We start from the raw sequence: 24,948 nt of genomic DNA on the forward strand, positions 1-24,948 counted from the left end.
ACCACCATACTATTTTTGAATTTTTTATAATAGCAAAGTATAAAATAAAACATAAAAGTAAAATATTTAGGTAGGTAACAGATTTGGGGGAGAATATTTTGGTTGAGTTTATACATACAACCCAAGAATCTACTTCTACATATGCAACACATAGTGACTCTACACTGGGCTTCTGAGCTCTGGTTAATCCAACAGCCTCACTATTTTTCTTGCCTGTTGGGTATTTCTGATTCTAAGAAGGCTGTCTGCACAAAATATGGATGTTTCACAGCTGCCCCTATTCCACCAACAGTGTGTACCTCATCACACACAAAGGTACTCTCAAGGTACTAAATTAATATACCCAGATGCTGAGTTCAAAGAACTGATAAAGCTTTATAGAGTTAGCACCTGTCCTGTGTAAATGATAGAAAGAATGCATCAGAGATTTCTACTCTCCAAGGCCATGAAATGTTCCAGAAAACTTGCAAAATCCTTTTTGTCTCCTGTTAGTTGAGTCGGTTTGCCGTAGGTGAGGTACTAATGTGGAGACGTGGCCTGAATTTGCTATGTGGGCTCAAGCAATAATGTAAAAAACCAAGAAAACCCAGATTTCCCCCCCCTAACTGATTTGATGCGGGAGTTTGGGTGAGGCAGTCAAACCCTGTCAGCTGTATTCTCTCTGTCAGTATGATGAAGATAAAATATTTAACCTTTGCCAACTTCACTAAAGTATTCTGAAGATTAACTTTTATGAGACTCTCACAAAACCATGACCATTGTAGCAGAGATAATCAGTATTCTTCCATAGCTGCAAGATTTGCCATATTGGGGATAGCTTTGTAGAAAAATCTCTCTTGTCATTTGCAGAATAGGGATAGGGGAAGAGTTATAGTAAGATTATCCCAAGCAGCATAACCCTTGAAGAATTAGGGGAGGTTGATCTTCAACATCAAAAGAAATAAGAAGTATCTTGATGCTAGCAAAGCTTTTTAATTTATTTTCCAAGATATGGTTATTAGTGAACTGGGGAAATCTGCCCTGACCAAATAGTCAGAGATGTATTGTATCACTAATTAAGGACCTGATAAAAATAGAATCCTAGAGCTGGAAGGAAAGCCAGTAATCCTTTAAGCCAAACATCTTCCATAAGGCTTTAGCAAACTCACATCCAATCTGTGTTTGAGTTATCTTTGATAAAATAAAGCTCATTTCTTCACCTTTCATCATACACCTTCATACACATAGACACACATTGATAGACTAGAATGTTAGTAGAGGAAATTCCCTTCAGAGTCATATATATGGTTGTACATATTGGTTATACAAGGATGTCTGGGTGAGGGGGCACAAGTCCGGTCTGAAATCCAACCTTCTAACTTCACTTGCTAAATTGTGTACCTGAGTGTCAGATTGTGTCCTCCAGGGAAAAGGAGAGTCCATGTATTTGGCCCCCCAGAGAAGATCTCTTTATAATTTGATCAGAAGTGGCACATATCACTGGTATAGTTATTTCCTCTCTTTGGAGAAAGCTTTGACATGTGATATTTGAATCTTTTTACCCTGTACCTGATAGGAAGGTACTCCTCTATCTATCAGGCTCCCATATCAGAATAACTGCAGGAGACATAAGTAGATCTCCATATTCTGACAGGCTTACAAAGTGGATATGTCCCTTGGATGGCTATTGTGAGTGTATCTACTGCCTTAGATCCTTGAAATAATGTGTGTGTGTGTGTGTGTGTGTGTGTGTGTGTGTGTGTCTGTCTAACTGGGGAGGTCAGTTCTGGATGTATAAGCAACCCTTACAACTGGGTGTAAGCAAATGATGGACTCCTAGGGCAATTTTAACTATGATGGTTTGCATCTCAGCATGTCTCATGGGTGTTTGTGTCAGCACTATGATCAAAATCACTGTTGACAACTAGCTGAGGTGGTGAAGAGGTGTCTAGAACTTAGAGATATGGATTCTAATTCCAAATGACCTTGGCCACTTAGAGATACACTTAGAAGCCATTAGGAGAATCTATTTTATTTCTAAATCTGCAACTTCAGAATGTCCTCAGGCTTTAAAGAGTTTGAACCCATTAAACTGCCTAGACTGCTTTGACAGCAGAGTGTTGGTTAATTACAGTGGCAATCTAATTATAAGGTTTATAAGGTTTCCCTGTAATTGATTCCCTTTCAAGTATGTGGAAACTTTACTTGATATGCATTCGTTCCTGAAAATCATGGGAATAGACAAGATTCTGTGTCTTAGAATCGGGGAGACCATCCCAATTGCATTTGAAGTCCTTATTCAGGACAAAGGGACTCTTCTCAGTATTTTATTCATTCATTCTCTCATCCATTCATTCATTCACCAATTCATTCATTCATTCATTCAGGAAATATTACATTAATAATATACACCTAGCACTAGTAGTCTCCAAGGATACAAAGACATATTGGATATAGTCAGCCACAAATAGACTTACTAGTTGAAGAGATTGACAGAAATGAGTAATTAAAGCTAAATGTTAATTATTGATATTAGTGATGTACTTAAGGTCCTAACAAAACTTTTAGGAGGAAATCCCTAATTCTGCATTGTGTGGGATAAATGGGAGAATGCTGGTGGGGGCATAGAGCAGCACTCACTGGATCAGTAAATATTAAATATTATAGTAATATTTACTGATTAAAGGATCAGTAAATATTCAGCATACAGAAGGCAAGAATTTGGAAATGGGGAAATGAAAAAAATGCAGAGCCATGAGAGAATAAGAAAATCAAGCATCTGTCACCACTTTAGACAACCAATTATAATAGGCATTGCTACGGCCTATGGCATATAAAACACTTTGCCAGCTCCATAAAAACAAAAGAGCTAATCCTTACAAAGTCATTACAAAGCACGAGCACATTTATTGTCCTCATGTCACAGGTGAGGAAAGTGAAGTTTAGAGAGGGTACATTATTAGAGTGAGATCACATAGATTATATGTAGGGAAGCCTGGATTTGAAAAGTTCAAATGTCTGTCTGATCCTGGAGTGCAAGCTCTTAACCAGTATGTTTTTGCAGCCTCTTCCTTTTGAGGAGTGGCAATTAATTCCATCAAGACCTAGTCCTCAGTTTCCTCAGTGTGAAATGACAAAGTTATGCTATGTGAACTCCAAAGACCTTTATGTCTTGAAGCTTCTATTTTAATTTAATCTTGCCTCAAGCTTAAGAACACTTTCTTTTTGTCTTACATATATCTTCCTAAAGACATAATAGACAGCATATCAGTATTAAAGACTTAGGGATGCCTGCGGGTCTCAGTGGGCTGATGTGGGCTTAGTGGCTGCCTTTGGCTCAGGGTGTGATCCCAGGGTCCTGGGATTGAGTCCCACATCAGGCTTCCTGTGAGAAGCCTGCTTGTCCCTCTACCTGTATCTCTGCCTCTCTCTCTTTGTCTCATGAATAAGTAAATAGAGTCTTTAAGAAAAAGACTCAAATGCACAGGGCATTTTTATTATAATCATCCTTTGGATGAATATGAAACACCAATGTGCCCAGTTTTCCACATTAAATTCCTGCATATGGAGGAAAAAAGTTCTTATCACTAAAGTACATGATATATATTTAAATTCCCTGATTAATTACTAAATTCTTCAGAGCTCTTTCCAATTTTTCAAAAAGAATGAGAGTGAGTAGTAGATGGACATTGATGAATGATGGAGGGATCATTCTGCTCTTCTTTGCTGCATGATTTAATAAACCAATATACTCTAGCTTTACTATATTCTCCTATAGTCCTGCATGTAATAGCAGGCTGTACCAAATGAAGGCTTAAAGAAAATTATTTTCTTTTACCTATTTGCCCTGAAGGCAGACTGGACTTTAGTCAAGTCTAGAGAGGTGTCTATTTTACTTTCAAGCAATATCTATAACATGTTATAGTGGGCATTGGCTTTTTTTTTTTTTTTAATTTTTTTTTTTTATTTATTTATGATAGTCACACACAGAGAGAGAGAGAGGCAGAGACACAGGCAGAGGGAGAAGCAGGCTCCACGCACCGGGAGCCCGACGTGGGACTCGATCCCGGGTCTCCAGGATCGCGCCCTGGGCCAAAGGCAGGCGCCAAACCGCTGCGCCACCCAGGGATCCCCGCTTTTTTTTTTTTTTTAAACTTTCCCAAATCTATACTCTGAAGTTGGAAAACTGCTCATTTTTTGAATCTTGGTGGTAAGCTGATATGCACCTTCCCAAACTCTCTTGCAAATAGAGGGATTCAGCGCCACCAACCAGCCACACCTGTCCCCACTTTGAATTGGGATTTGGGGGCATGCAGAAGCAGTCATGGTGGAGAATTCATCCTGGCAGTGGGTAAGGGAGCAGCTGAAGCTCCAACATGAGGTTTCCATGGCAGCAGCAGCAGTGGTGAGCAGCTGAACCAGTGCTCAAGTCTGGGGTATAAGGGTGCAAGCTCTCATGTTTCTTTTCTGTGAAGATAGCAGTGCGGTCTGCACTAGCCTAGCTTGAGGTTTGACTGAGCCTGTGCCCTACCTGTTACCTGGTCTCTCCATCTCAAGCCTACTTCTAGAAATCTGTGAGTGCCCCAATGTACTTTTTTTAAAAAGAAACATTGTTAAAAACTTTTAATTTTGAAAAAAATATCTAGCCTACAGAAAAATTCCATGTATAGAACAATGGACTCCCATAATGCCCTTTCAAGTTTACCAATTTTTAACATTTTGATGTATTTTCCTTCCTCTCTCTCTTTCTGTCTCTGTTTCTCTCTGTCTTCCCTCTCACGCTCACTCATTTTCTCTCTATATATGTAATTATATTATACATAGCATTATTTTCATTATTCCAAATCACTTGAGAATCACTATGCCCCTTTTCCCCTTCATACTGCATCATATATGTCCTATAAACAAGGGTATTCTCTTACATAGCCATAGTTTAGTTATCAAATTCAGGAAACATAACATTAATGTTAATCTAGTTTCCCAGTCTACATTCAAGTTTTAATTATGCCAACAGTGTGCTCTACAACAATTTTCTTTCTCAGTCCAAGATCCAATCCAGGATCATATGTTGCATTTCATTGTCCTATCTGTTAAGTCTTCTCTTATTGTGTAAAATCTCAGTTTTCCTTTGTTTTTCAAGACATTGACACTTTCAAAAACATAATCTGTTTACTTTATCCCTCATTTGGGTTTATCTGAGATTTTCTTCTGATTAGATTTAAATTGTACATTCTCAGCAGTAATATTACATGAGTGATGTTGTGTCCTTCTCAGGACATCACATCCAGAGATGGGCATGCAGATGGTTACTATATTGGTGATGTTGATCTTGATGACTTAATTAGGGTGTTGTCCAATTTCTCCATTGAAAAGTTATTATTTTTTTCTCTTATAATTTAGATGGTTAATATATGTTTTTTACAATATTTTATTTATTTATTTTGAGAGAGAGAGCACATGGTGGGGGAGAGGAGCGGAGGGAGAGGGAGAGAGAATCCTAAGCAGGCTCCATGCTCAGTGCAGGGCCCAATGTGGGGTTCAGTCTCACCACCCCAAGATCACGACCTGAGCCCAAATCAAGAGTCAGATGCTCAACTAACTGAGCCACCCAGGCAGCCCAAGATGGTTGATATTTTGATGTTTTATAAATACCCTGTTTCTCCTCAAACTGCCTCTTTCCTCAGATTTGGCATCCATTTATCATTTTTGCTTGAATCAATTTTTACTATGATGATGGCATAATGGTGATTTTTCTATTTTCATCATTCCTCTTATGTTCATTAATTGTCCAAATATACATTTAATAAGTCCCCTTTCTACTTAAGTAAGCCAGAGTTGGTTCCCATTGCTTACAGCAAAGAAACCTGGGAGTTGATTTACTTGTATATTTGGGGAGCTAGTTCCAAAAACCTATCAAACCGGTTCACTCAGATGCTCAATCTAGCCAGTCCAAGGAGAGACAGTGGGGAACGCTCTTAGGAAAAGAAATGAAACAACTTTTCATGGTGCCTCATTCCACTTTTAAAACACACGTACAGACCAGACCTTCTTGCACTGCCAGCCAAATGATTTCCAAACTGAATATATAAAATCAAATAGTTATTCTAAAATTGAAAAGCAGGGGGATCCCTGGGTGGCCCAGTGGTTTAGGGCCTGCCTTTGGCCCAGGGCGCGATCCCAGGATCGAGTCCTGTGTCGGGCTCCCGGCATGGAGTCTGCTGCTCCCTCTGCCTGTGTCTCTGCCTTTCTCTCTCTCTCTCTTTCTCTATCATGAATAAATAAATAAAATCTTTAAAAAAATAAATAAATAAAATTGAAAAGCAGTAAAATATCATTTTTTGTGACTAAACGCCAAACACCTAGATATTTAGGAATATCTAGCAGTTTATTATAATGCTTACTTTTCACTTAGATTTTTGTTTGCAATAAATATCAAAATAAAGAATAATAGTATAGTAGAAATAGCACCCTGAGGTAAGGCAGGTTTCGTTCCAGTGCTAGCTCTGCTAACTAACCTATGTGGGACTTTTTGAGCAAATCTCTTATTTTTCTGAACTTTAATTTCCTCATCTGTTAAATTAGATGGTTGAACAAAGCACTTTCAAGAGTCTTTCAAACTCAGGATTCTATGGCCTCAAAACTGAACATTAGTGTAATTGTTGGAGACATAGGGAACTGTTAATCTAGAATATTCTAATGAGCACATTTGGATCCAAGATTATTCTGTTATAAAGTTTAGCAACTGTGAGATAACTCCCAAGTTATTCAGAGAAAAGAAACATCAGAGCAATTTAGAGAACAATTTATAGTCTAGAGAGGCTAAAGCAGTCTTAGGCTGTCTGAATAGATGTCTTTCTTAAAAGATAAATAGTCTCACAGTGCTTGACATTGGTCAGATCCCATCTTGAGCAGTGTGTCTTGCTCAGAGGGCCATACTTTCATGGAGGCATTAAAACATCAAAAATGTCATTATGAAAAATAATTGAGGGAACTGGGCTGTTTATCTTGAAGAAGAAAAGATTTAATGAGATGAAGACATGATAATTCTCTAAATACTTGTTTATTTAAGAGGGATATAATAGGTTTTTTGTGTTTTCTCCAGACAGAAAAACTACATCCAGATGGGTGGAGGCTTATGGTACAGATAGAAGGAAGAAACTTTATTCAAACATACGTGTGATAGCTGCTCTTACCAGCCCCTCTGTCAGGGACATCATCATGTCTCTGTGACCTCAGAGACACCCAAGAATCAAACTTTTTGCTAGGGTTTCAGTGCAATAGATCAGGCCTTATTCCCCATGTAGATGCTTTCACACCATTATTTCTCAAATGTTAATGTACACATAAATCTCTGGGTATCTTGAGAAATCCAGTTGCTGATTTAGTAGGTCTGGGGTGGGACCCGAGATTCTACCTTTCTAACAAGCTCCCAGGTGTTTCGTGTGCACATAATCACCTGCCCAATCAGATGTTACATCCTGACATGACCAAAGGATACCATTCAGTATAAGCATTTGTGTTACAATTAACACTCATGTGAAAAGAGGTAAAAATATGTTTTGCAATTCTATCAGCTTCACCTTCTCATGATGTTTAAATGTTTTCCTGTTTCTCATTTCCTTAAAGAGATTCCAGATTTTCTGACCTTTCACTATTTTTGATCACTCTGCATGATGGTACTGGCATGGCTCTTTCTACTTCTAGGTAACCAGGAAATATTCCCCTAGGACATGATGAATTTTGCTTATTTTAGGTCCTTACTTCATTCAGTTGACTGCAACCATTTTTGGTAGGACAGACAGACATACATACACAAACACATGTACCATCTCATGGTGCTTTGTATTGGATTTGTTCACAGGCATGACGGTCTAGGAACTCTAGAGGCCTGTGTGTGCAAGGGACACTGTGCCCACCTTCAGCTCCCCCTTCCCTCTAGGTTTATATCTAACTCCAAATAGGCATCTTACTCAGTGGGAACTGGCGAATGTCTCCAGGGTCTTTTTATTATTATTGCCTTGAGGAAATTTTTATCTCACCCGGATGCCACACCAGTTTTAACCCTTAAGGATATACAGAACAATTGTAGCCTCTTCCTCCATAGTAACCCTTCAAACATTTACAGAAAGTCATTGTGGTGTCTTTGAGTCTTTACTTTCCAAGCTAAACATCCCCAGTTCCTTCAATCATCACTCGTATGAATTATTCTATCATACCAGTTGCTTTAAAAGCTATATAATTTTTAAGAGGGTGTGTGGGAATGGGAATTTTGGGCTTGCTGGATAAATTTCTGGCATCACAACACCAATCGTCTCTTGGAATCTTCATGGCTTATAGGTCACCATCTGGCAGTCTATTTGGAAAAAAAAAAGTTTTCACTATACCAAGTCCCACTTGTAGGGTTTTTCTGTTTTGTTTTTGTTTTTGGATTTTTTTTTTAAAGGTATCAATGCATAAGCAGGAGTTTGGGGGAGTTCTGTATGTACCGTCAATGCAAACTTTCCCACCTGGCTCAGGCCCCATTTCAGAGCTGCTGGCAGGGTTCTCTGTGTTTCTGTTGCATGAAATGGTGGATAAGTAGCCTCTTCCTACATAAATGAGCTCATTATTTGTCATCTGTGCAATTTCTAACAGTGATTGTCTAAAAAATATACATAGGAATGATCAGTTTAGTAAAATCTCACATGAAGAATAATAATGGTCATTTATCTAATAGAATTTTAATAGGATAAGTAGTACATTGGTACTAATAAATATCAGTCAAAAAGGACATAATAAGACAACATTGGCAGTGTGTTGTATTATACTCTTAGCTCTGAACAATCAGCAGTGATATGGATATTTAACCAATAGAATAAACTATCTTCCTGTAAATACTCTGTGTAATATGCTAATATATAAGATATAAAAATATTTATTAATGGAATGAAGAAAGAAGTTTTCCATTTGGTTTCCCTAATAAAGTGATGGCATAGGTGAGGAGGGGTAGAAGTGGGTGAGATGGAGATGAAGGTCATTAAGAGAAATGTAACCCCTAATTCATAGGGCTCTAGTGGTCTTGGTCCCTGATGCATGGGTTATGTGCTATATAGTAAATAAATTCTGAATTATAAAAAGGTGATACATATTCGGAAACTTGGCAACCTCAATTCCCCTAGATGTGTCCAAACACTCAGATTAGATTTAAGTCTCTTAATAATGAAACATTAGGCTGGGGCTGACCTTTACTTTTACTGCAGGAAATGCATACTAGCTATTCTATAAGTATCAAGAAGTTAATTCTAGAATATAAAACCTTTAAACAGGGTAGGCTGGGTGGCTCAGTGGTTTAGAGCCGCCTTCAGCCCAGGGCCTGATCCTGGAGACCCAGAATCGAGTCCCACATCAGGCTCCCTGCATGGAGCCTGCTTCTCCCTCTGCCTGTGTCTCTGCCCCCCTCACCCCTGTGTCTCTCATGAATAAATAAGTAAAATCTTAAAAAAAAGAAAACCTTTAAACAGCTCTAGCTTATGCTTGTGTTGGCAACATGTGATCTCAATGAAAAGTGTAAAAAAGCAGACTGCCAGATGTTTTGACTACATTATACATCACATCTTAATGTTTCCTAGGTTGGCAGTTGTAATACTAGAGATTCAGGACTTTAAAATTAACAAGTTCTGTTCTAACCTTTTCTTAATCCTTACTTTAAAAATGTCTTATACTCAAAACATTCATATGCTGGAATTTTTTCTTTAAAACACGTGTGTTTAGGAAGAATGTTTATAGATCATAAACAAATTCTAGGAGGAACATGTTGTGTTTCTTGCAGTAAGTATATTATATAAACTATTGGCCTGTATGTCTGGGGAATGATATTTTCAGGTTAATTAAATATTCTGCAATATTATACCATAAGTATTATAATTTTTAAGTGTTAGGAGCTCAGTATTACTCTCATATCAAGCATGATTTGCTTGTAAATATATCAGAAGGCATTTCAAAATCTTGCTCGAGCTTGTGTCATAATTTTGAGCACCAGCTCCACTGTACATGAATTTCCTTCAGGAGGGTTCTAGTTAGTACCATTTCGGAAAATAAATTCATTCAGTAAATGAGCATTAATGCTGATTATCATTCATAATAAGACTTTGAGGAGGAGGGGCAGGTGCCATTTGAAATGGGAGTAGTGGAGAACACAGCAGCTACACCTGACCAAAACAACAAACTCCAGCCTCAGGCCAGCATTACCACATTCTCCTTAAAACATCTCCTCTACCAAAACTAATCTTTGAAGACACTCCCCTGAAAATGCAAATACCACTGCAAGGTGTGTGTGTGTGTGTGTGTGTGTGTGTGTGTATGTATGTAGTGTCCTAGTATTAATTGTATCTTTGTTAGCAAAAGGTTGATAAAGGAAATGACACAGGATAGAAAATGGTGGCATCAAGAAGAAAATGGATCTCTTAGAGAAGTGGAAATACCCATGACAAATATTACTTATTTTAAAGTTTTGTTTAAGGGCTTCAGTTATGACAAACTGCTGTTATAGATGTTGAAACAACATTTTATAATCTTATCTTGGATTGGCTTCTTATATTCGTTGTTTCCAGTGAACCTAAATGAATTCCCAGTGGCCAGATCTAATGTTTTAACATAATTCATGTTACTCAAGCTGCTTCCCTTCATGATGATTTTTTTTTTAAAGCTAAGTAAAGTCATAAATAAAGACAAACACAAAATGCCTTTGGGGGAAGACAAATAAAATGTCTACTTTTAGAGCTGTTAATAATCTCACAATTTTTGTCACTTACATTTTCTTAAGTTAATATCTTTTGAAGCCAGAGAGTGTAGAATGTTTCCTCAGCCAGCTTAAATAAATTTTAAGTCTCATTTTGAATGCCCATAATGGAGATCAGTTAAAAATACAAGTAGATATTTTGTTTGATTGCTTTCTGAAATAACTTTCTTTTATAACAAAAAGCATTACTGAGGATGCTTCATTAAAAATAAACAAATCTTAGTTCAAAATTGAAATCACATTGCTCTATATTTATACTATCCCAGGAAAAAAAAATTTGGCTAAGGAAATATTCAGAGACACGTAATTATTTTGCTCTAATTAGCATTGTTAATTCACATGCACATGTACAAACAAGCATTGCAGTGCAGAGCATACAGAGGTATTAAAGGGATTAAGACTACGGGTTATCTGATAGGAATAGAGAGTTTGGTGTGAACTGAATCTAAACTATATTTAATCGCCATTGGCCCCCTTGGTCAAAAGGGAAGAAAAAAAGTAAATCTAAAACAGTCACTAAAGAAACAACCTTTGCTTAAGTTGCTTGGGTGATAAATTCCCCTCGGAAATAAGTAGTGAGGCAGTTGAAAAACAGCACAACTCTGGGGCCCTGCTCCTAAGAAATATACCTGTGGCATTTACTACAAAACCAAGAAATCTAGGCTGCTCTGCTCTGCTCTATATGTAATGGATGTCAAATTTTCAAATGAACTAGCAGAGTGTGTTTTAGAAAGTCTGTGGCTTCTACAGTGAATTCAGGTTCTATGGTAAACTGATGAATTAGCTAGATGTAAAGTCTAGCTTAATAGACTTTATTTACAAAATCATTATGTTGTAAAAACAAAGGCACTACAGGAGTTTAAATTAGACTATTTTTTAAGGCTTCTTGTGAACATCTTCCCCACTCCAGACTGCCGATTTACAAAACATTTTATTTTAGAATCTCTTGGATACAGAAAAGAGAAGAATTAAAAGGCATAGCAAATGACTGCAAATATCTTGTTTCTCTCTCATTTTAAGGTATCAGCCAAGTAACACCAGTGTATCAAATGAACTCTCAAGTTGGCAGAAGTGTTAACAAATCTGCTCGGCCCTGGTCCACTTTACCAAATATGTATTCAGATTTTTAATAACAAATATTGTGGAATGTTTGGGCTATATATCTTCTCCTTCATGATTGCAGTTAGGTGCACACAGGAGGACGATGTTATCTCTGATAAGGAAGGATTCTTTATTTAATCTAAACATATCAGCATAATGGAGATTTTGTCTATAGGCTAAATTCTATTCTTTGGGAAAGAGACTGGGCTTTTCAAATGCAAGCAAATAACTATATTATAAATCAGGCTATAACAGGCATTATTTCTGGGGGAGAGGAAATCCCACTGAGATGATCATATCATTTTATAGTTACTGAACTATTAAAGCCTTAGAAGTTTTATGTTTGACATTAATGGTCAATAGTAAATAGGAAAAAAAAAAGTATTGTGCTCTGAAATGTTGACAAGCATATTGATCACAGTCTTTACTTAGTAACATTTTCAAGTTAAGCTTGGCAGCAAAGATTTGTGAGTTTTACTGCAAGCCATCATATTTGCCGTTATAGAAGTGCACAAGCAAAAAACATTAAAGTTGGAAGTATATGCAGAATCTTAGTTTTGTTTATTCTCTCACGATAAAATGAAACCCTCAGACATTATTCTAGATGATCAAGTTTTAATAATATCCTTCCTTGAAACATTCAGAAAATTAGGTTAAAATTGTTTTGGGGTGCCTGAATTTATTAGATTGTTGCTTTAATTCTTCATTCACAAAAACATATTTTAAACAAAAAAATAATGTAGAAAGTTTTTGTAAATTGATTATGAATTTTGTGTGAATGAGCAATATTCTGAAGATTGACTCTATTCAGTAAAACCTTCCTATTTTAAGCCTGTAAAGAAACTGTTTAGGGACAATAAATAGAGAATATATAAAATCATAAGCATCATTCTTCGGTGCAAATGGAAACATAAAATTCTAGTTATAATCCTTTGTTAATTTTTCCAACAGTCATTGTTTGAATACTTCTTTGTTGCTAAACTTTCCAATTAATGTAGTTTTAATAAGAAACATGCAGACCACATCTATTATATATATCTAGAAATATACCTTAGTGACTAATTATTATCCATCAACTGTTATAGAGGTCCATTAATAATTTTCAAAACAGGATGGTGTCAGTAATATGGGAAATGCTTTTGGAATTCTGATAGTACTTATTTCTGATTCAGAAATCTTACAAAACTTATGAAATTGATTAATACCATTTTATATAAAAGTAAATTATAGTCTAAAAGAATTTCCTCACAGATTTAGAAAATAAATATTTGGTAATACTAAGTCGTAAATGCAATAACATATTTATCTATTTTCAATTGCTCCAATGACATAGAAGCAAAATTGTCAATATTCACACGTTACACACTAGTGTGAAGACACCACATATGATGACTATATTTGATCATCTTTGGGATGGAAAGGAAGCTCCAACATCAAACCTGATGACTACAGCATTTAGGAACAGCAAAAAAAAAAAAAAAAAAAAAAAAAGCTCAGTTCACACTTTAGGAAGCTGAGTTAGTATTTTGTTTTTTTCCCCCAAAGCGTACACCTGCTTTTATAAGGAAGAACCAACCATGTGAATGAGAACTGGAGTCAAGGTTAAAATAATTTTTCCCAGGAGAGTAGAGCGCATCTGAGAGAAGCAGAGGCTTAGCTCAGAGGAGCATTAATAACCAGGGGCAGCACCTCCCCTGAAAAACATTAGAGCCTCTTGGACATATGTTTGAAATTCAACCTCCCAAGTCATCCTGTGACTTTAGGGATAGGTGACAATGTCCCACTATCTGAAGAGGGAAAATACAGCACAGACCATTTAAAAAAAAAAAATCGCTTTAGAAAATAATACAAAATAAGTAAAGTATTCTAACTGTCAAGAAACCTTTGCAGATGATTGAAGCAAAGCTTTGTCTTTCCAATTATTGTTTGCCCTTCAGCTGACATACATGCCGAGATGCATCAATAGGATTACAACGGAAACAGAGTCATCTCCAGGTTTCCTCTGTTTGGATCCCTTGATCTTGTTTAAAGAAACAGGCTCGGGGAATGCACAGAAAACAAACTTTCCCCGTGGAAGTTCCGAGGTCTCCCCGCCCCCCTTCTCCCACCCTCACAAACCTGTCTAGTTGTAGCCATGGCACCGGACAGAAATGTCATGGTCATGTTGCACCACTTCACTTGTTGAATTGTGCGAAGGCAAGCGCTTGACCACAGTAACTTAGTGAACCACCTTGCTCTTAAATTAGCCCCCAGGACTTCTTGCCAGTTCGAAGGCAGTGTCTTACCTGCATGTGTCCCTGGTACATTCTGCTTGGGCTTCTTCAGGGCTCCCTGAGGCCGCCGGATGCTTTCCCCGTGTGTCCTTGCACACCAACGGAGGCGAGCAGGCGGCGTGCACGCTGTGGTCAGGCGTGCCCCAGGGCCGGGGCGGGGAGGCTCGGGGCAGCCCGGCCGCTCTGCGGGCTGCCGGGAACTGTTCTCCGCTCGCGGTGCTGAAAGCGGACACGGGGGAGCGCGCGGAGGAGCCGAGGAGCCCCGGCGGCCACGCTCACCCGAGGCGCAGGTCCTGCTCCGCCGGGCGCCTCTACAACTCACTGCTTCTCCACCCAACTCTTTCTCGCTTCCCGACGGGCTGCCTCATGCCTCCCTCACTATCTTCGTCGCTAACCCCCTCCTCCTCCCAACCCTGACGTGAGCGCCCACACCAGCCGCCGCCGCAGCCGCCGAGCCGGGCGCGCGCCGCCCTCCCGGCCGCGTCCCTGCCGAGAGGCCGCGGGCCCGGCGCGCGCGCGCGTCCCCGGCGGACCCGGGAGCGGCCCGGAGGCGGGGCGCGCCCGCGGCGGCCAAGGGCCCGCGGAGGTGGTCGCGCAGGGCGTGCAGGTGCGGCCGCGGCCGCCACCGCCACGGAGGTGCCGGCGGCGGACGGTCGGAGGCGAGGAAAGTGGGAGGAAGACGCTCGGTCTCTCCGGGGGCCGTCGGTACCGCCTGAGCCTGGCATCCTGCAGGCGTAATAGGCTGAGCGTGGGGGCTTCCGAAGAGTTGACTTCGGATTCAGTTCTCACAAGTTACCTCCGTGCCATTCCGTGAACAAAGACGCCCCACTCACCCCACCCTCCATTCATTGCTGAGCATTGCATTTAAAATCCCCAAACCCCAGGCCTTCCATGATTTTTCTCCCTGGCACTTAACATCACCTAACATCCTGTATGTTTTACATATTTTATTTATTGTCTGTCTCTATATAGGCAACGTTATTCCCATGAGCCCAGGGATATTTGGGGAGAGGAGTGTATCTGATTTCGCACGGATGTATCAGAATAATATTGTACCTCCTGCCCCAGGGTGGGTCCTCTAAAAATATTTGTTCAATGAATAGGTCGTTACTATAGAATATATAGGTAGAGTGCATTTAGATATGTCCCAAGGTAAAGAGACTGGATAGGGGGATCCCTGGGTGGCGCAGCGGTTTAGCGCCTGCCTTTGGCCCAGGGCGCGATCCTGGAGTCCCGGGATCGAGTCCCACATCCGGCTCCCTGCATGGAGCCTGCTTCTCCCTCTGCCTGTGTCTCTGCTTCTCTCTCTCTCCGTGTCTTTCATGAATAAATAAATAAAATCTTAAAAAAAAAATAGAGACTGGATAGTTCCATAGTCTTCACATTATAAATGGGTATACATATACACACACCATGTGCTGGCATAAATGTATATGATTACATAGCTTTGTTGGTAATAAGATCTCCATTTCACTACAACATGCCCTCCAAGGTATATACAGCATGATACAATTCCCCCCCCCCAATAGTGCGTATAGCATGATATACATTTCAAAAAGTTAAAAAAGTATATCAGCTCCCTAGGAACATAAATATCTATCATATATAACAATATAATAAGGAAAGCAGTAGGAGAATGAATATAGTATCCAGAATGTTGGTAATATTGGGTGAAGAGAGGCGGGGAAAGAGATGGGGAAGCATTTTACATGAAGGTTAATTGTCAATGGCTTAGCTATTAGGTTGGCTGGTGATCTGAGGATATGTATTATTACTCTATAAAAATTGCTATATGACTAAATAAAACAGAACTATGCATGGACTGGTAAGGAAAGGGTGAAATGACTCAAAGAAATGATTAATCTAATTCAGTACATCCGTGGTCCTAAAACAATGGACTGACCATCCAACCAACCAACCACAAAATGAGTAAGACTTATAAAGGCAGGAGATATGGATTCCTATTAGATTTCACCAGTAGTTAACCTTGGAAATTTTCCTTTGCCCTCTTTAGATTTCAGCTTCTCCACATCCAAACCTTGCATAATAAATTCATTGTTTTATCCTGAAAACTGAGATATGTTCATAGAAAAACTGTAAGGTACCACCCATTTTTGTTTTATTGTCCTTTATAAGGCAGAGAACTGGAATAGGAGTCAGCAGGCAGAAGAGGTAATTCCATCTTACTACCTCACTGATCTTTTGAACAAGTCTACTAATTTTCTATTTTCTCAGTTTTGAAGTAAGGCAAATATCTGCTCAGCCTACTGCACAGGTCTGCTGAGGACTGAATGCATGCAAAGGGAGTTATAAATTATAAATCACCATATATGAGTATATACACAGACTTTTTTCCAGTCCAGAAAAGATGAGTGATCATTTCCTGAGATGTCAAGCTGTACAAATTTAAAAGAGGGGGAATGTTTATTGTGAAATGCTAGAATATTGGTATGAAAATCTTGGGGGAAATTCTACTGTTTGATTTGAAAGTGCTAGAATTCTATGAAGCAACAGTGGGGCCGAACTTTTCCAATCCATAATAAGCTTACCATTATCTAATGGCAGATTCAAGGAGCCATCAACCATAAAAGCATTTGGACCAGCATGGCCACTATCTAGAGCTGAAGATAAAATTCAATTTATCATTTTTAAAACTTAAGTAACTCATTTAGTTGCTCCCTACATTCAGAAAATCCCAGGAATGAAAGTGCATCTGTGAAGACATCCCTGTCTTCATCTTTATTTATTAAGAACTTAGTGCATGGGAGTGCTGTGCCAAGTGCTGAAATACGTTGTTGAATAATACAAGTGTGGTCTCTATCTTCATTGAACCCATAGTCCAGCTTCTGGACAGGAGTACATTTGACCACCCTAGAAAGATAAATTTATCTAGACTTTTCATAAACAAACAAACAAACAAACCTTTACAGAGATTCCACAATTTCCCATTTCCCCTATTTAAAAGTTTATATCTAACCTCTTCTAGTCAAACATTTCCCCTTCAGTTTTGAACTTTAATCCTTTCTATAGCACAAATACTTCCTTCAAAGCCTATAAATAAAAGCTTTGTGAGCAAAACACATTTGGCTGACTATTAATTCAAATGTCAGTATCTTAAGATACTTTTGATTCACAGAACCATCTAGCAATTTATACTTCTCATTTGGCTAGACCAAAAACTGCCATCCAAATCTAGCATTTTAGCTCAAGTAATATGGTGTTTTGTTGCGAAAAGAAACTTTTCATGTGCAAATAGATAGACGAGTAGAAAAATCCATAGGATAAAACAGGTATGAACTGTATTCTGGTGAACCCTAAGGATTTTATGATACACATAACAAAAGGCTGAACCATAATATATTTGTAGAAATCTCTTTTGAAAATTGCAAATAGGTTGTTTTTAAAAGAGCTTAAAAGGAGAAAATGTGCATAACTTTCTCTATTATCTAACTTCAGTAATGGTGAGAAAGCATCTCTTTGTGTGATTTCTGTTCTCCCCAGGAAATCATTAAGGTAAACTGGCATAAGGCAAACAAATCAGAGATGCAGTAGTTTGGAAAAGGTGTGGTTCTTTTGGAACAAAGGCAAGTGGCAAGAGCTATGTGTCTGCTTCTCTGATACTAGAATAAAAATGGAAAACTCTGCCAAACATCTAAATGCTTTATTTGACCCTTCACAGTATTTTCTAGTTTTCATATTACGGATTGGAATCATGGGAAAAACAACTTTGAAGATGAATTGGTAATATGTGTCAAACTCAAACAATTACTTCTATTATAGGGGAAGCAAAAGAAAAGTCTCTGTATACACCGTGCAAGGACTGGCTATTAATGAATCTTTTCTAACCAGACCTGCACACAGGTACACAATTCATTGGCAGTAATATGACCATCAGCAACAGTCTGACTTATAAGTGGCTGGATTATGATTGCCCAGGTAAACTCAAAATAATTCATATTATTAAGGCATACATTGCATCTGAGGAAAAGTAAGATAATCCATAGCATTCCTTTCACATTGTTGTTTTGCAACCTAAAATGGGCATGATTTAATACCAGATATTGGTTTCAGAAAATATTTCTCATTTTAAGTGTAAAGACCCTTCATAATCAAAGTGTGGTCTACTGACCAGCAGCATCAGTGTCCTGGGAGCTTATTAGAAATGCTGACTCTCAGGTCCCATCCATGACTTACTGAATCAGAATCCACATTTTATTTTATTTTTATTTTATTTATTTTATTTTTTTATTTTTAGAATCCACATTTTAACAAGATCTTGAAGAGCTTTGTATTACCATCAAATTTGAGCAACAACTGTTGCCTAGATGGTTTATTTATTCATGTAAATATGTGGCAAAGCTAGCTCTTGTCTTTTGCAATGATAGCACATGAGCAACATCTGTACCAAGAGAAAAGCGCAATGCATATTCCCTTCTATTTATAAGATAATCTTACTGTATTTTGAGTGGCCAGAGGATGTGATGTAAAGTCACAACACAGTTTTCTTACAGCAAGAAATGTGCTAATACTGCTTTCAGTTTTAATTATTATAATTAAACTAAAGAGTTGAGCAGAGGCAAAATATATTTTGTATTGATCAAGTTAAATTTTATTAACAAATGAATCCTCCTGCATTTTAAATGGTTATTGAAAATTCAGGATTTATTAAATCTCTTTAAAAAGCTGAGTAATAATGATGATGTCAGTACGTTGTAGATTTAAAAAAATCATTAATAATAGTCTTTTGGTGGTGATTCAACCATTCTTTTATAATCCATACAATTTAAACCCTGCTGCTCAAAGATGGTGTAGGAGAGAACAAAAGTAAAAAAACTGTAGACCCAAATTAAAATGACTAATTGGTTTTTATTGCTCAATCAGACGGAGGAACATTTTGTTAAAGTTTGCCCACTTGCCCTTTTTGTGTCTTTGGCACACTGAATGGGATTAACTGGAGTTCAGGGCATTAGATCTAGAAAGAATTTTGGAAGCCCACACAGCAGACCCTAGTTGTCAGGGGAATTATGACTGAAGAAAAGTACATGGACTCCGGTGACTAGAAGATGGCAGCAATGTTCTTCTAAATGAATAAACAAGCTGAAGGCTTCAGAGTTAGGCCTCCTATTAAACCAGTTTAAGAAATTACACTAAAATAATTTATATATATTTTTTCTTTATGACAATGTTCTTTCAGCAATCCAATATTGCTTTTAATATTAAATGTACCTTCTAGACTTTCTTAGTCTTGGTGAAAATATGTTTGCAAACAGAAATGTCTCTTGCTTTTGACTCCTCCTTACTATTCTTATCTCCACCATCCTAGCACAAACTCTTTTAATCTGTTACCAATCTCAAAGCTAGTTTTATCACTTTCACTCATCTCCATGCCAGGCAATCATAATCATTGCAGCCAGATCAATTTCATAAAGACAAGCATTGATCATATTATTGCCCAGTTCAAAAATCTTAGTGCTTTCTTATTGCCTACCAATATATATAAACATTAGCTTTTTATTCATAGTCATGGAACATAGTTTGCCACTCAGAGCCAGTTTTTCTAGTGTCAGGGAGCACTGTCTTTCTTTGAGGGAGCATTTCTTCCCCATTTTTGCCCATTTGTGTGGTGGGAAACATTTTACCACCAGGCTTTGGGGGTCATACATATGACCCCGGCTGAGCCAACAGTGCATTTAATCCCCATAGTCACAGTTAGGGATGGGCATATGACCCAAGGCAGCCAACCAGGGCAAATGAATTCGGTTCCAGGACTATTTGGGAGCAGACTCATTCTTCTTCTAGACCAGGTGCACTAATGATGTAAGCTTGAAGCTGCCAGCATCTAGCACTCTAAAACTGGAAAGAAAATCAACATCAAGGAGAAAGTCTAGTCAGGCTCCCGGGGACAAAATTTGAGCCACTAAATAAACTATACTTAAAGCTAGCTTACTTCTCAATTTTAGTTATTTCAGTTAATAGATTCTCTTTTCTGGTTAAGTTGAATTTTCTGTCACTTGCAACCAAAAGAATACTTATTAATACAATCATCTTCCACAAACTGGTCCCTATCATTTTTCAGTTCTGTATATGTCCTAACTTTGTAATAACTATAATATTATATTAACATCCAAACAGTCCAAGTTATACTCATACTCTTTCCTTTACTCCTTTGGAATGAAAGCTCATTCTTCTTTCAAGTTTGGTTTCAAATTCCATTACCCTCATAAAACCTTTATTGATCCCCCACTTGAACACATCCCTATGCTGGGAATTCCTTATAATACAAAATTCTTTTTTTTTTAAAGCGATTTTATTTACTTATTTGAGAGAGCAAGTGAGTGAGCATGAGTAGAGGGGTGATATAATCTATAAGAAATGTAGAATAACTTCTAAGGGAAATCCATGGTTCTAATCCTGGTTCACATAATTCTCCTTTCTTAGATTACCCAATTCCCATTTACCTACTATTACAACAGACAGTTCTATGGGGGAAAATGAAATCTTAAGGCTATTTTGAAAGAAGAAATAAGACTTTGATGTGATACATAATACCTGCAGATAAATGCTTGTAAAATTATAATTTTTTAAAAATAAAATAGTCTTGGTATTTATTAAAGCCTATGGTATTTTGTGACAGGATGGCAGAGACTATTTTTTAATTCCATAAGGAATGAATCACTAGGATCACTAGGATATTATATACTTAGAGTGCCTTAGTTTAGACTCTTATTATATACCTTCTGGACTAAGAGCTCCTAAATTTTTACACATCCTCTCCCTCATTATAATTCTCTATAAAATAATGAAAGTCAACATTTAAAAATAAATGTAAATTGCAGATGGCAGTGTAGGAGGACCCTAAGTTCACCTTGTCCATGGATACAACTAGATAAATACTCATATCAGTGTAAATAACACAGAAAACAACCCAAAGACTGGCAGAACAAGCTCCACAGCTAAATGTGGAGAAGACACTACATCAAAAGGGGTAGGAAGGGCAGAGATGCAGTCTGTAGCTAAATGGAACTGCAGAACTATTCACAGAAGAAAGAGATGCAGAGGGTGCAGTGAGAGACGAGAAACAAGCCTTCATGCCAGGAAGCCCAAATGGGTAAGACCAATCTCCATATCATTTGGCTTTGAAAATCAGAGGGGCTGAATACGGTAGGTTCTTATAACCAGTAAGACTTAAAACCTGGAATTAAAAAAATCAGGCTTGGTTGGCTTTGGGAGAAACAGGAGGGTGAAAGGAAACTGAGTTCTCACTCTTAACAGCACAACAAACAACCCAACAGGAGGCAGCATAGAAGCAGCAGTTTGAAAAAGCCTGGGGTATATGGGAGGGAGAATTATTTACTGATCTTAGAGCACGTGCCAGAGGGACAGAGATCTCAGGAGACACCTCAAGGAAAAAAAGCTGGTAGGTGCTATTTCCCTCCTCCACCTCCCATCCTAAATACACAGCCACCTCTAGGAAACAGCATGGAGTTGAAACACACTAATTTGGGGAGGGAAACAGATATCCAGATCCAGAAAGCATATAAAGCTCCCAACAGAACCAATCCAAAGAGATCCACACCAAGCTACATAGTAATTAAAATGGTAAAAAGTAGTGACCAAGAGAGAATTTTAAAAGCAGCAAGAGAAAAGAAAACTGTTACATACAAGGGAAATGCCATAAAGTTATCAGCTGATTTTTTAGCAGAAGCCTTGCAGGCCAAAAGGGAGTGCCACTATGTATTCAAAGTGCTGAAAGGAAAAAAATATGCAGCCAAGAATACTCTATCCAGCAAGGCTATCATTCGGAATAGAAGGACTGATAAAGGGTTTCCCAGACAAATAAAAGTTAAAGGAATTCATAACCAGTGAACCAGACTTACAAGATATATTAAAGGGGAATCTGAGTGGAAAGGAATAGCCATAAGAGTAAGAAAACTAGGCAGCACAAAAGCAGTGAAAATAAGTATATCTGTAAAAATCAGTCAAAAGACTCACAAAATAAAAAGATGTAATGTATGACATCATATACCTAAAACATGCACTGTGGGAGGGAGAGGAGTAAAGAATGGGTTCAAACTTAAGAGATCATTAACATAATATAATATAGACTGCTATATGCAGAAGATGTCATATACAAACTAATGGTAACCAAATATCAGAAACCAGAGGCAGATATGTAAAAAATAAAGAGAAAATATATCACTTCGAAAATATATCACTAATGAAAGCCAACTAATTGTGAAAGAAGAGGTCAAGAACAGAAAAGAACAAAGAAAGATTACAAAGCAAGAAAAATAAGTAACAAATGGAAATAAATATATATCTATCAATAATTAATTTGAATGTAAAATGGATTAAATGCTGCAGTCAAAAGCCATAGGGTGATGGAATGGATAAAAAAACAAGACCTATCTATATGCTGCCTACAAGACACTCATTTTCAGTCCTAAAGAACTATTCAATACATGCAGATTGAAAGTGAAGGGATGGAAAAGTATTTACTATGCAAATGGAACTTGAAAGAAAGCTAACTGGTAATAGTTGTATCAGACAAAATAGACCTTAAAACAAAGACTGTAACAAGAGACAAAAAAAAAAGACACTATATAATAATAAAGAGAACAATTCAATAAGAAGATATGACAATTGTAAAAATTCATGCACCCAACTTAAGAACACTCAAAAACTTAAAGCAGCTAATAACAAACATAAAAGAAGTAATTAATAGTAATAAACTAAAAGTAAGGAACTTTATCACCCCACTTACATCAATGGACAGATCATTCAAACAGAAAATGAAAAGGAAAGAGTGGCTTTGAATGACACACTGGACCATATTGATTAATAGATAAATTCAGAACATTCTATCTTAAAATAGAATGCACATTCATTTCTTTTTAAATTTTTTTTTTTTTTTTTTTTTTTTTTTTTTTTTTTTTTTAATTTTTATTTATTTACTTATGATAGTCACAGAGAGAGAGAGAGGCAGAGACACAGGCAGAGGGAGAAGCAGGCTCCATGCATCGGGAGCCTGATATGGGATTCGATCCCGGGTCTCCAGGATCGCGCCCTGGGCCAAAGGCAGGCGCCAAACCGCTGCGCCACCCAGGGATCCCTAGAATGCACATTCATTTCAACTGCAAATAGAATAGTCTCCAAAATACACCACATATTAGGCCACAAAATAAGTTTCAACAAATTAAAAAAGATTGAAGTCATACCATGCATCTTTTCTGACTACAATGCTATGAAACTAGAAGTTGACCACAAGAAAAAAAAAATCCAGAAAGAGCACAAATGCATGGAGGTTAAAGAATATGCTACTAAACAATGAATAAGTCAACAAAGAAATCAAAGAGGAAATAAAAAATACATGGAGACAAATAAAAATGAAAACACAATGTCTAAAATCTTTGGGATGCAGCAAAAGCTATTCTCAAAAGGAAGTTAATAGCAATACAGGCCTGCCTCATGGAACAAGAAGAATCTCAAATGAACAACCTATCTTACACCTAAAAGAGTTAGAAGAATAAAACCCAAAACTAGTAGAAGAAAGGAAATTATAAAAATTTGAGCAGAAATAAGTGAAATAAAAACATATATATATATATATATATATATATATATATATATATATATATATCACATTAATGAAACCAGGAACTGGTTCTTTGAAAAAATCAACAAAATTGATAAGCCAGACTTATCAGAGAGAGAGAGAGAGCTCACATAAACAAAATCAGAAATGAAAGAATGAAAGAGGAGAAGTAACAACTGAAACCACAGAAATACAAAGGCTTGTAAGAAAATATTATGAAAAATTATATGCCAACAAATTGGACAACCTAAAAGAAATGAATAAATTCCTATAAATATATAACTGTTCAAAACTGAATCAAAAAGAAATAGAAAATTTGAACAGACCAATTATCAGCAATGGAATTGAATCTGTAATCAAAAAGCTCTTGAGCAGCCCTGGTGGCTCAGCAGTTTAGCGCCACCTTCAGCCCAGGGTGTGATCCTGGAGATCTGGGATCCAGTCCCGGGTCAGGCTCCCTGCATGGAGCCTGCTTCTCCCTCTGCCTGTGTCTCTGCCTCTCTTTCTCTGTGTCTCTCATGAATAAATAAAATAAAATCTTTAAAAAAAACAACCAACCAACCAAACAAACAAACAGAAAACAACGCAAAGCTCCAGCAGGAGCACCTGGGTGGCTTAGCTGGTTAAGCATCTGACGCTTGATTTTGGTTCAGGTCATGATCTCAGGGTCTGGAAAGTGAGCCCTGCATCAGGTTCAGTGCTTGGTGTGGAGTCTAGTTGAGATTCTCTGTCTCCTTCTCCCTCCACCCCTCCTCCTGCTTGAGTGGATTCTCTCTCCAAATAAATAAGATCTTTAAAAAAAAATCTTCCAACAAACAAAATTCCAGGACTAGACAGCTTCACATGTGACTTCTACCAAACATTTAAAGAAGAGTCAATACTTATTATTTTCAAATTTTTCCAAAATATAAATGATGAAAAGCTTCCAAATTCATTCAATGAGACCAGTATCACCCTGACTTCAAAACCAGATAAAGAGACTACAAAAAAAGAATTCTAGGCCAATATCTCTGAAAAACATAAGTGTGAAAATCCTTAACAAAATATTAGCAAACTTAATCCAACAATACATTAAAAAAAAAAGCATTCAACATGATCAAGTGGGATTTATTCCTGGGATGCAAGGGTGATTCATTATTCATGAATCAATCAACATAATACACCACATTAATAAAAGAAAGAATAAAAACCATATAATCATTTCAATAGATGAAGAAAAAGCA

The 24,948-nt window shown here is 37.6% G+C and overlaps 1 protein-coding gene across 9 annotated transcripts in view; it reads right to left on the reverse strand.

Moving 5' to 3' along the window:
• Nucleotides 1-24,948, reverse strand: part of PEX5L (peroxisomal biogenesis factor 5 like) — a 315,279-nt gene that overhangs the window by 215,056 nt on the left and 75,275 nt on the right. For 2 of the 9 annotated variants that reach the window (XM_038583458.1, XM_038583445.1), the window contains exon 1: nt 14,143-14,531. The exons of 6 other annotated variants lie outside the window; for them this stretch is intronic. In XM_038583458.1, the coding sequence (XP_038439386.1) occupies nt 14,143-14,163 (21 nt within the window). In that variant the 5' untranslated portion in view covers nt 14,164-14,531. Of the gene's footprint in view, nt 1-14,142; nt 14,533-24,948 lie in introns of those variants that run through there. One more of the 9 variants, XM_038583446.1, reaches the window with a different exon arrangement.

Source organism: Canis lupus, chromosome 34 (genome assembly GCF_011100685.1).
Source record: "Canis lupus familiaris isolate Mischka breed German Shepherd chromosome 34, alternate assembly UU_Cfam_GSD_1.0, whole genome shotgun sequence".
In the NCBI taxonomy this organism is placed as follows: domain Eukaryota; kingdom Metazoa; phylum Chordata; class Mammalia; order Carnivora; family Canidae; genus Canis; species Canis lupus.